Source organism: Acomys russatus, chromosome 9 (assembly GCF_903995435.1).
Source record: "Acomys russatus chromosome 9, mAcoRus1.1, whole genome shotgun sequence".
NCBI classification, from domain to species: Eukaryota; Metazoa; Chordata; class Mammalia; order Rodentia; family Muridae; genus Acomys; species Acomys russatus.
Window position 1 is genome coordinate 37,575,724 of NC_067145.1, and position 12,377 is coordinate 37,588,100.

The 12,377-nt window shown below is 42.2% G+C and overlaps 1 protein-coding gene across 1 annotated transcript in view; it reads left to right on the plus strand.

The window, feature by feature from the left end:
• Odad2 (outer dynein arm docking complex subunit 2) overlaps window positions 1–12,377 on the plus strand; it is a 154,255-nt gene that overhangs the window by 14,355 nt on the left and 127,523 nt on the right. Inside the window, exons 7-9 of the mRNA XM_051151159.1 lie at window positions 2,671–2,858; window positions 5,072–5,167; window positions 6,855–7,002. Of these exons, the coding sequence (XP_051007116.1) occupies window positions 2,671–2,858; window positions 5,072–5,167; window positions 6,855–7,002 (432 nt within the window). The remainder of the gene's footprint in view (window positions 1–2,670; window positions 2,859–5,071; window positions 5,168–6,854; window positions 7,003–12,377) is intronic.

The window sequence follows — 12,377 nt, forward strand, 5'->3', positions numbered from 1 at the left end:
GCCTCATTTGTCATAAGATGTCTCAGCACTTTTATGTTTCCTTATAAATGTGTGTGTGTGTGTGTGTTCGTGTGTGTGTGCACATGCATGTGGAGGCCAGGGGCTGATGGAGGAAGCCCTCTTCCCCACTGTACCGGGATTACAGGTTGTAGCACCACGCCTAACCAGCTTCACATGGGTGCTGAGATGTGAACTCAGGTCCCTATGCTTGCTTGACACATTATTTATGCATCTGTGTGGGCACACAGATGAGTGATGGTGCCCACAGATGTCGGAGGAGGGCACTTGTTCTGGAGCTGCAGTTACAGGTGGTTGTGAGCTGCCCAATATGGGTACAGGGACAGAATTCAGTTCCTTTACGAGCAGTAACCACTCTGTGGTGTTTGAATGAGAATGGCCCCCATGGGCTCATGTATTTGAATACTTAGTGTGACCTTCAGTTACTGCCCCAGTGCCATGCCTTCCTCTCTACCACCACGTGCTCCACCATGATAATCACAGACAATAACCCTCTAGAACCATGGGCCCCAATGTTTTCTTTTTATAAGTTGCTGTTGTCATGCTGTCTGCTCACAGCAATAGAAAAGTAACTGAGACACACTTTTTTTCCCATGATCGTCTCTCTATATTAAAAAAAAAAAAAAACAACCCAACAGAATGACAAAATAAAATACAATGAGGTAACACAAAACCCATCATGTTGAAGTTGGACAAGCCAAGCCAACAGAAAAGTAAGACCTCAAGAGAAGGCATGAAAATTAGAGAGATCTATTTGGAGACTCTTGGGATGGTCTTCATATAGGAAATTTCCACTGCACTGGGTTTCCACACAGTTCCTCAAGTACCCTTTAATTCTAGCTGTCTCCCCTTTATTACCTCCATCAAACTCATCTCCCTTCCCCTTTCCTACCTGACCCTCTTGTCCTCCCTGCCCGACACCTGTCCACCCATAAAATCTGTCCTATTCCCCCTCCTGGAGAGATCCATGTGTTCCCCCTAGTCCCTTCCTCTGTGCCTAACCTCCCTGGCTCTCTGCATTGTAGCTTGGTTATTACTTATTTAACAGATAATACCCAGATATAAGTGAATGTCTACCCTATTTATCTTTCTGGGCCTGGATTATCTCACTCAGGATGATTTCTTGTAGTTCCATTATTTGCTTGCAAATTTCATGTCATTAAAAAAAAAAAAAAAAAAAAAGAAAAAGAGCTGAGTAATATTCCACTGTGTAAATGCACCACATTTTCTTTATCCATTTATCAACAGAGGAACATCTATGTTGTTTCAAAATTCTGGCTATTATGAAAACTGCAACAATGAATGTGGTTGAGCAAGTGTCTTTGTAGGACAGAGAGTCCTTTCGGTATAGCTGGGTCTTTAAGTAGATTGAGTCCCATCTTCCCGAAGAACTGCCACACTGGTTTCCGTAAATGGCTGTACACACTTGCAGCCCGCTAGCAAGATTGAGTGTGCCCCATTCCACACCTCACCAGCTTAAACTGTTGATTGCTTCATTGATCATAGTTGTTCTGACAGTGTAAGATGAAATCTTAAGGTAGATAATTTCCATTTGCCTGGTGACAAAGGATGTTGAACATTTCTTTGAGAGTTTCTTAGCTATTTGAGTTTCCTCTTTTTGGAATTCTTTGTATCCCATTTTAAAAATTGGGTTGTGGTTTTTGATATCCAGCTTTTAAAAGTTCTTTATATATTTTGGATATTAGCCCTCTATCAGGTGTGGAGTTGACAAAAATCATTTCCCATTTTGTAGTCTGCTGCTTTTTCCAAGTGATGGTGTCCTTTTCCATGCAGAAGTTTTTCAGTTTCATTTCAGTTAAATGATGTCTCATTTATCAGTTGTTTATCTTAGTGTCTGCGCTAATGGTTCAGAAAGTCTTTTCCTGTGTCAGTGAGTTCAAGGCTCTTCCCCACTTTCTCTTCCATCAGCGTTACTTTGTCTGGTTTTATGTTGAGGTCGTTGCTCTATCTGGAGTTGAGTTTTGAGCAGGGTGATAGAAACGTGTCTAGTTGCGTTTTTCTCCATGTAGACTTCCAGTTTGACCAGCAGCATTTGTTGAAGATGTTCTCTCTTTTTACAACATGTATTCCTGACTTCTTTATAAAAAAAAAGAAAAAATCAGGTCTCCATAGGTATGTGAGTTTATGTCTGGGATGTCAATTCAATTCTGTTTATCAATGAAAGGTAACTGAGGCCCATTTTAGTCACCGAGTAATCTCTACGGGCCCACAACGTGTCTTTTCTTTCTGGTTACCTTCAAGATGCTTCTGTTACGCTTGATTTGTATAGTTTCCAGTCAATACGGGGATGGAGTTTTGATTTTTGGAAGGGGTTTGTTTTGTTGGTTTTCAGTAAGGTTTGGTGAGGAACAGGTAGACCTACGTCTGCTGCCATAAAGCTGATTTCAGAAACTTCACATAGCTCCGTGCCTGACTCTAACAAAGGTCTTGATCTGGAAGGCGCCCTTATTCAAATTGACTTGTCAAGCCACAGCAGGTCGATGCATATGAGACTTAATTGGCCTTATCCAGCCCTATCTTCAGGTGGCATTAATTAGCCAGTGATGATGACGCACTTACTAAAGATGGACTGAGTAGTTCGGAGGTGATGTCACTGCAACCATGACTCCTTTTTTTTTTTTTTTAATGAAGGATATTCAAATTACTGAGGAGCAACAGAAGGATAATCAGATTTATGAAAAACCCAAGACAGAAGACTCACCGGTAGCTGATTCAGAGAAGAGTAAAATGGAAAAGAACCAGATTAACTTTGGGAAAAGTCACATGACCAAGAGATTGGAGCCAAGCTTAAACTGGAGAGCAACTGTTGATTACAAAGAGTATGTGGTTGTTTGCGTGTGTTTTCTGATGCATCTTTAATCACTATGTATTCCCCTAATTTTTTCCTGGAACTGGTTGCTGTTAGACGACAGAGTGTGTGTTCCCTGTCTTTCTTTTTTGATTCCTTTTCCTTCTCTGTATATGCCAAAGGAAAGATGAAGCAGGAAGAGTGCTTGTGTTTGGACCGCTATGATGGTAAGAGAAAAAATACAGGTTACTTTTGTGTAGTGGGTGAGTAAGGACAAGCAATTATTAGACCAAAAAAAAAAAAAAAAAAAAAAAAGATGCTAAAATGAATGGAGAAATAACATGGAACATGAAAATGTAGCGGTAGGGAGAATTATTTTATGATTACAGTTACATGGAGTTCATCAGGATTTTTTTTTGTGGCAATAGTTCTGTAAATAGAACTTGAATACTGTAAAAATAGTGGGGTCTCAACCCCTCCCTGTCTGGGAGTCTCAGGATTAAGAGTGTGGCTTGTTCTAGAATTAAATGCAGATTTATGTAAAGTGGATACTAAGATATTGTCTTAGTTATGGTTGCTATTGCTGTAATGAAATAACATGACCAAAAGCAACTTGGGGGGAAAGGGTTTATTTTGCTCACAGTTCCATATAACAGTTCATCATCAAAAGCAGTGAGGGCCAGGGGAGGGTCCACTCTGGCCTGAGCCCTCCCTCATCAATCACTAATTGAGAAAATGCCTCAGAGGTCCACAGCCCAATCTAATAGAGACTTTGTTTTTTTCAATTGAGGCTCCCTCCTCTCTGACTCTAACTTGTATGAAGTTGACATGAAATCATCCTGTACACATACCAAACCTAAATATAGTGAGTAAAGACTAAAAATTATTGCTACTTAAAGGCTGAGAAGATGGCTCAGCCAGTAAAGTATTTGCCTTGTAAGCATGAAAACCTGACTTCAATTCACAGAACTCCAAAGCAAAAACAAAACAGAGCAGACACAGTGGTATATGCTTGTAATTCCACTGCTGGGGGAAGGGGGATGGTGGGTCCCTGGAGCTTGACATAAGCACCTCTCACCAGATTTCTCCTTTTAAAGATGCCATTGATTCACTATAGCAATATCTCAGAGTTTTTCTTCTATTTTTCTTTCTTTTTTTTTTTTCTCTTTTTATTTTGATTAAATGGAGTGTCATGCTATGTCCTATGTTGACTTCTGGCCTGTGATAGTCCTCTGTCAGTGTCCTTTGGGCATGAGATATGTGTTTGGCTGGCTGGTGTCAAACCTCTATGGGTATTCTGAAGCACGTTATGATCCCCCACTAGGGCCAGCACTTTGTAAGACTTAGCCAGTAGATTATAAATGCCATCTTATAGTCACCGCTACCTTCACACTTGCACTTGTATTCAGTGTGACACGGTTGGTTTAAGAACTGGCTCTTGTTCGTCATAGCAGGACCCCTCCCTGTCTGGGAGTCTCAGGATTAAGAGTGTGGCTTGTTCTAGAATTAAATGCAGAGAGTTTTCAGGAGGAAGGCTCCTTAGGAGGAGAAGCGGCCCTCACTTTGCTGATTTTCACTGGCTTTGTTACACTTGGCCTCTGTAACTATGCAGAAAGACTCTGAAAATGTATATGAGTCCTTGTTGATGGGGCAGTCTTTTTTTTTTTTTTTTTTTTAAATATTGCCCTTTAAATTTGAATTTCCGCAATAAGTATTTAGTGACAGCTGACTATATGCTAAGGCCATGCTAAGCCTAGGCATTCCTGAAATCCAGGTGAGGCCCTAGTGCAGTGTTGGGCAGGAATGGTGAGAGGCTATAGCCCCTGTGACTGAGCGCTGTAAGCGTGCAGAGGGGAGGGGTAGGGTGATGAATTCACTCAGCCATGGCAGCCTGTGGAAAGCTGTCCTGCATAGCTTAAGGCACAAAGGGCTGCTGCTATTTTGTTTTGTTTTGTTTGTTTGTTTTAAGATGGCATTTGGAGCCCCAGCTGGCCTTGAGCTTGGTGTCCAGAATGCTAGTGTTAGAAGTGTGCAGCATGGCCAAATAGCACTCAGCACCTCTTCACTATATAAAACACATGGCTGTGCCTGGAGAACGAACAGGCATCCTGAGTGTGAGGCAAGGCTGGAAAGTGCTAGTCAGTGTCAAGAAAGTGCCAGGGTCATCCGTCTGTACCTCTGTCTTTTATGTCCTGCTCGCCAGCACAGCATACTAAAGCTCAGATTTGTTATATGTTTATTTAGCCACAAGAGCTCTGTAAAGGACAGCCAAGAGGAAAAACAAGGAAAATTAGAAAAGTCATCGGCATCTACTTCCTCCGGCCGTGCACAGTTACTTCGGTACGTTTCAGTTTGTATAACCTCATCCTCAAGGCCGCCCATACAGAACAGCCAATGGCCAAGCTGGTTACAGGCCTCAGCCCTATACCAGGCTGCAAGGGTGCCTAACATAGCCATGGTTACTAGTGATGTCAGTAAAAGTGAGGGTGGTGGGTTGCTTTAGATACTCTATTCCCGGATATGCTTCTAATGCAGTATGGGGCTCACAGGGAGGCTTGCTTTGTACTGACTCTTAAAGACAGAGATACATCCAAGGCAAAGGGCAGAGAGCTGAGAGGAGGATGCACTCCCAGCTCATCTCAGCTCTCACATCCCAGCAAAGGGGGACATGTGTCTGGGTTGTTCCTCCAATTATATAGTGACACATGTAGTTTCCAACGAAAACGATTAACACAAGGATAGCTGTGAACACTGGGCATGCTTTTCAGCTTAAACAAACAAACAAACTAACTAACTAACTAACTAACCAGAGGGCTTGGCCATTTATGTTGGAGGCTTTCATGGTGGTGGCAGAAAGTAGGGGAGAGATTCTCATAGAAAAAGTTGCACAGTTGAGCTAAAACACAATCCTCAGACCCTGAACAGCATTGATGCTAGCTTTATTTTTTTGGCTCACTATAATAAATGTGTTCCGTGTGTTTAAGGGCTTTTAAAGGCAGTGTTGTCAGGAGCCTCCACTCAGCTTTTCCAATGACAACACAGCATGGTGACACCACCAGGATATGAGCATGCTTCAGCATGTGTGTCACTTACTCATGTCTGGTGGGGCAAATTTGCCCCATATTGTAACAAACACAGGGATCAGAACACAGGTCTTCACAACACATGGGACTCCGTCATGTTACCCCATCACATCTGTAACTCTACCCAACCGTTCTTCTGGTTTCAAGGCTACTAATTGGTGTTTAAGGCTTAAGTGCCATCTCAAACACTATTTTCTGTTTATCTCTACTATTTTCACTCTTTCCCTACATTTCTGTGGGTTGCTGAAGCATTTTGATTTGTCTGTAGTCTTTTTGGATGCATCTCTTTTTATAGCTCGGCATTGCCTCTGCTCCAGGTGGTGTTTTGTTTTGGTTGGTTGGGGTGTGTGTGTGTGTGTGTGTGTGTGTGTGTGTGTGTGTGTGTATGTGTACCTGTGTCTGTGTGTGTATGTCTGTGTGTACATGTGTATCTGTGTGTTCATGTGTGTGTACCTGTGTATGTGTGTGTATGTGTGTACATGTGTGTCTGTGTGTGCATGTATATCTGTGTGTCTCTGTATGTGTCTGTGTATCTGTGTGTGTATGTGTACCTGTGTATGCATGTGTCTGTGTGTGTCCGTCTGTGTGTCTCTGTGTGTGTGTATATCTGTGTGTCTCTGTATGTGTCTGTGTATCTGTGTGTGTGTGTGTATGTCTGTGCATGTGTGTCTGTATGTGCAAGTGTGTCTGTGTGTGTCTGTGTGTATCTGTGTGTCTGTGTGTGTCTCTGTGTGTACCTGTGTCTCTCTGTGTGTGTGTGTCTGTGTGTGCGTGTGGGTCTGTGTGTATACCTGTGTCTCTCTGTGTGTGTATATGTGTGCTTGCCTTCCTTCTGAGGCTCCAACGACACTGCTATCATCTGCTGTTCATATGTCAGTGGCTATATGATTGCTGCAGTCCTGCTCACACTGTAGCTCACACTGTGAACTTGTTACTGTTCTTAGTAAGGGTGGCGAGAAGGTTGAGGAGACTGTCAGTGAGAGCTCCTCAGAGAGTGAGGAGGATGAGGAGCCACCGGACCACCGCCAGGAAGCCAATGCCGACCTGCCATCAGAGTACTGGCAGATTCAGAAGCTGGTGAAGTATTTAAAGGTAAGAAAATGTTCCATGCTACATTTACAATATTAAGTGAAATTCTTTTCTAAATATGTGTATTCACCTTCTAAGTTTATGGCATACCTCTTAAGAGCAGTGCGCCCTGTGGTTGTCATTTCTGTATACATAGAAGAAGGTCTTAATATTCGGAGGAATCAAGCATAGACCTCTTGAAGCATGACCTGACTCGTCTGGTGAGTGTGTGTGTGTGTATGTTTGTGTGTGTGTGTGTGTGTGTGTGTGTGTGTGTGTGTGTATGGAATGGGGGCAGAGGTTGATGTGGTCAACAGCAGGTATTGACTTAATCTGTGCTTTCTGATTTTCATTTAGTGTGGTAGAAAGAGCTTGATGTAGCTTAACATCCAAGCTGTGTCACTGAGTAGGAGAGGGGCTATTTCAGGGTTGTGAATTGAGCCTTAAAAAGCCTCAACTTGAGCCAAGCACTGTGGTGCATGTCTGTAATCCCAGCACTCAGGGAGGCAGAGGGAGGCAGATCTCTGTGAGTTCGAGGCTAGCCTGGTCTACAAAGTGAGTCCAATATAGCCAAGGCTATACAGAGACACCCTGTCTTGAAAAGCCGAATCAACAAACAACAACAACAACAACAATGACGACAACAACAACAACAAGAGCTTTAACTTGTCCAATGCATGGATAAAATGCCTGTACTACAGAATCACATTTGAAACACATATCATATATAGCGTCTCATACATTATAGGTGCTTAAGATATGCATTGATCATTTCCATTTCAGTCTCTACTCAGATGACATGAAAATACCATACGTGATGACCAGCCAGCCCATAAAGGGTATATACATTTTTGAATGGAGGATGGGGCAAGAAAAACGGGGTTGTCGCAGCCCAAATTAGCATTCCTTGCTGTTACATTGAAGCCTTGTTTAAAGCTGATGCCCAAAAGTATGGGTGAAAAAAATGGGACAAAACATTTTGACTACCTTATGTTTTTTTTTTTTTTCTTTTTCATATCGTTGGGCAGATTGGCCATGGGTGGTGTTCTTTAAAGGGTATTGTCTCATAGCCTCAAGGCAGGATGTAAAACAGCTTTCATGCATGATTTTTACAAAGGCCTTCTGAATGCATGGTCTTGAAGATGGGAGATTATGCAAGAAAAATGAGCTCCCCTCCTCTAAGGGGCATTCCTTTGGTTAAAAACTGCCAGAATTTTTTAGATAGAGAGAAAAAAAAGTTTTCCCGAATCCCAAATATCCAGAAAAATTGTGAAATGTATTTTAATTTTCCTTTGGGAATTCTGGTTCTCAGTCTCCTCTGATGTGAATCATGATTATGTTATTGGTTAGAAGGAAGTAATTGAATAGATAAGAGCAGAATGCTTTGATAGTCAAAGGAAAAGGTCCATATTGGAGCAATAGCAACCACAGTCTACTTAGCTTTTGTGTGTCTGTTTTGTGCTCTGAATGTGTATCTGTGGCTAACCTGACTCGTTCTTGCAAAAATAAGTACATTTGGATCCTTGGAATCTATGAACAAGCTAGACACAGTCATGTGCATCTGTAACCTGAGGTAGTGGTGCAGACAAGCCAATCCCAGAGCTTGTTAACCAACCAATGAGTGAGCCTGTCTCAAAACATAAGGTGGAGGCCAAGGGAGAAAAACAACAAACAGTCTTACTTACTGAGTTGTAAGACCTATAACTGAAAAAGCTACTGGCCTGGCAAGGTGACTCCAGTGGAGCAATAATGGCACGTTTTACTTGGGGCTAACAAATATCAGTATAATTGTACTTAAGACCTCATAAATAGGAAGGGGTTCATGCCAGACACTATAAACCCAATCAACTACCAATGACTGGAGAGGCCGTAGACCCTAGAGGAGAGCCTACCACTGACATTTGCCTTAACTAGTATAATTTCTTTTTATTTTAATTTAATTTCTTTTAGTTTTTAAATAATTTATTCAGATTACATCCTAATTGTTATCCCCTCATTTGTACCTTCCCGTTTCCTCCCTTCCCTCCCTCTTTCACCCTATTCCCCTGCCCTAGACCTCTAAAAGAAGGGGGTCCTCCTCCCCCACCATATGATCCCAGCCTATCAGGTCTCATCTGAACAGCTTGCTTCTTCTTCCTCTGCGTGCCTACTGGGCCTCCCCACCAAGGGGAAGTGATCAAATCGGGGGCACCAGAGTTCATGTCAGAGGTAGTCCCTGCTCTTCCCACAACCATGGAGAATGAACTGTCTATTGGCTAGCTCTAAAGAGGGTGTCTAGGTTACTGCATGCATTGTCCTTGGTTGGTGAAACAGTTTGTGCAGGGCCCAGTGGGTCCATATCTGCCAGCCTTGATCTTCTTGTGGGGTTTCTGGACCCTCTGAGTTCTTTTATCTCCCCATTCTTCTTTTTCTATTCTTACCTGGAGTCCAATAGCAAGTCCCAGCATCTGTTGGATCCCCTGCTGAGTGAAGATTCTCAGAGGACATCCATGTTGGGCTAATATCCACTTATAAGTGAATATATTCCATGCATGTCTTTCTGGGTCTGGGTTAACTCACTCAGGATGATCATTTCTAGTTCCATCCATTTGCCTGAAAAATTCAAGATCTCCTTGTTTTTAATAGCTGAGTAGTATTCCATAGTGTAAATGTACTACAGTTTCTTTATCCATTCTTTGATTGAGGGACATTTAGGTTATTTTCAGATTCCGGGTATTACAAATAAGGCTTCTATGAACATAGCTGGGCAGATCTCCTTGTTGTGTGGTGGAGCATCTTTCAGGTATATGGCAAGGAGTGGAACAGCTGGGTCTTGAGATGGCACTATTCCCAATTTTCTGAGAAAGCACCAGATTGATTTCTAAAGTGGTTGTACAAGTTTGCATTCCTACATGCGATGGAGGAGTGTTCCCCTTTCTCCACATCCTAGCCAGCATATGCTGTCACTTGAGTTTTTGATTTTAGCCATTCTGATGGGTGTAAGATGGAATCTCAGAGTTGTTTTGATTTGCATTTCTCTGATGACGAAGGATGTTGAGCATTTCTTTCAGTGCTTCTCAGCCATTCAATATTCCTCTGTTGAGAATTCTCTGTTTAGCTCTGAACCCCATTTCTTAATTGGGTTATTTGGTTTTGTGGTGATTAATTTCTTGAATTCTTTATATATTTTGGATATTAGCCCTTTATCAGATATAGGGTTGATGAAGATCTTTTCCCAGTTTGTAAGCTGTCATTTTGTTCTGTTAACAGGTTCCATTTATGAATTGTTGACCTTAGTGCCTGGGCTGTTGGTGTTCTGTTCAGGAGGTTGTCTCCTATGCTAATGAGCTCAAGGCTCTTCCCCACTTTTTCTTCTAACAGATTTACTGTGTCTACTTTTATGTTGAGATCTTTAATCTACTTGGACTTGAGTTTTGTGCGGGGTAATAAATATGGATCGATTTGCATTTTTCTACATGTAGACATCCAGTTAGACCAGCACCATTTGTTGAAGATGCTATCTTTTTTTCCATTGAATGGATTTGGCTTCCTTGCCAAAAATCAAGTGTCCATAGGTGTGCGGATTTATTTCTGGGTCTTCAATTAGATTCCATTGATCTACCAGACTATTTCTATGCTACTATCATGCCGTTTTTAAATTACTGTTGCTCTATAGTACAATTGAGATCAGGTTGAGACCCCTCACTTGTGGGGATCAAGGAACCCTTCCCTGGATCAGGCAGCTGACCTGGGTTCAGCTCTGGGGACTTCGCTCCACACTTTGAGCTTCCCACTGGTCCAGCAGGCTCAGAAGCTGATGCTCTGCAGCCCACTGTTCAGTCTGGGAGAGAGTGCCAGGACAGCACTCTAGCCTGTGTTTGGCTGGGCTTTGGAGAATGTCTGCACCCACCTGGGCCCTGGGTCCCGTGGACTGGCGGGATGGTCTAAGGTTAGGTCTATCTCACATCCACACTCTGGGCTGTACCCTGGGCCAGCAGACACAGACACTGGTGCTCTGTAGCCCAAGGTTCAGTCAGCGAGAGAGTGCAGGTTCAGCATGTTATCCTGCATTTGGCTGGGATTTGGTGAGCTTGCCTGATGCCTTCTGTGGATTGGCGAGGTGGTCCAAGGTCAGATCTACCCGTTTTGGATTCTCCCTGAGCCAACAGATCCAGACGCTGGCACTTCACTGCTCACAGTCTGAGATAAAGAGCATAGATGCAGCTCACAGGCAGGTATGCATCCAGACTCTGGGGACTGGCCACTTCTCACTCATGGCTCTCCAAGTCTTGTGGTTTGTAGCTCCCAGCCCGATCCCTAGGCTCAGTCCTGCTGATCAGACACAGTGTGTGGTCAGTGCCGCCATCTTGGATGTCACTAATACAATTTCTAACTACTCTAAGTACTGACTGTTATACCCAAACATGAGTGTGTTTTTGCCTTTAATCATACAAACTTCTTTTTTCAGCAGGATCCACAACTGTTCATAATATATAAAATAAGTAACCAAGGGATGGCCATTCCCTCTTGGTACATATTGGTACATCTACAATGTAAGCCCTATACCTAAGGCTTAGGGAAAATTGTGGAAGATGGGACAGAAAAATAAGAGCCAGAAAACCAGGACACCTGCAGTGAGATAATGTATGATAGCCATGAATACACTTTGTACCTATGAAACTGTAACTATAAGGCAGCTTAAACATGTTCTACATAGTACCAACACTAGCTGGCATGTCAGCATGGATGAGAAAAATCGCAAAGCCCTCCCTGCTTAAGTGGAGAGTTGCAGCTGTCAGGTACCCTAATAGGTTATTCAGTGCCAAAGAGGTCATCTCTAAACACATGTATGTATTAGTATCACTAAATGTTGGTGATACACATACATATGTAACAATAGTTAAAGAAGAGGTCATAAATTTTAGAGAACATGGGAAATCTTAGAGGTAGGAGGGGAAGGGGTGGAAAATGTAAATACAGGACTCATATATGAACTTACCAAAAATCAAATTAAAGATATGTGGAAACATGATATTGGTTGTTTTGATGTTAACTTTTAGCCTCACGCATTACACGAGTACTACATACAAAAAATACACTACATGTAAGACTAGCAGTGATTTTATATACGTGGCATGCTTTATTTAAAATCTATTAGTGGTAATTCAAGAAATAAGAAATTTTAGAGTCAAAATTAAGTCCTTCCATTTGAAATTTGGATCTGTATCTCTATTTTTAACCTACGATTCTATGTGGACTTATCACCCTCTCTAGGAATAAGGAAGGACACATTATTTGAGGCACCTTAAGTAATATTTGTTATCATTTATCATTGCCTATTTACAGTATTATGTATTACATATTGTAATTCGTTTATACTTTTGTGGGTAGTTTAACAAAAGAAATGCAAAGACAATAAA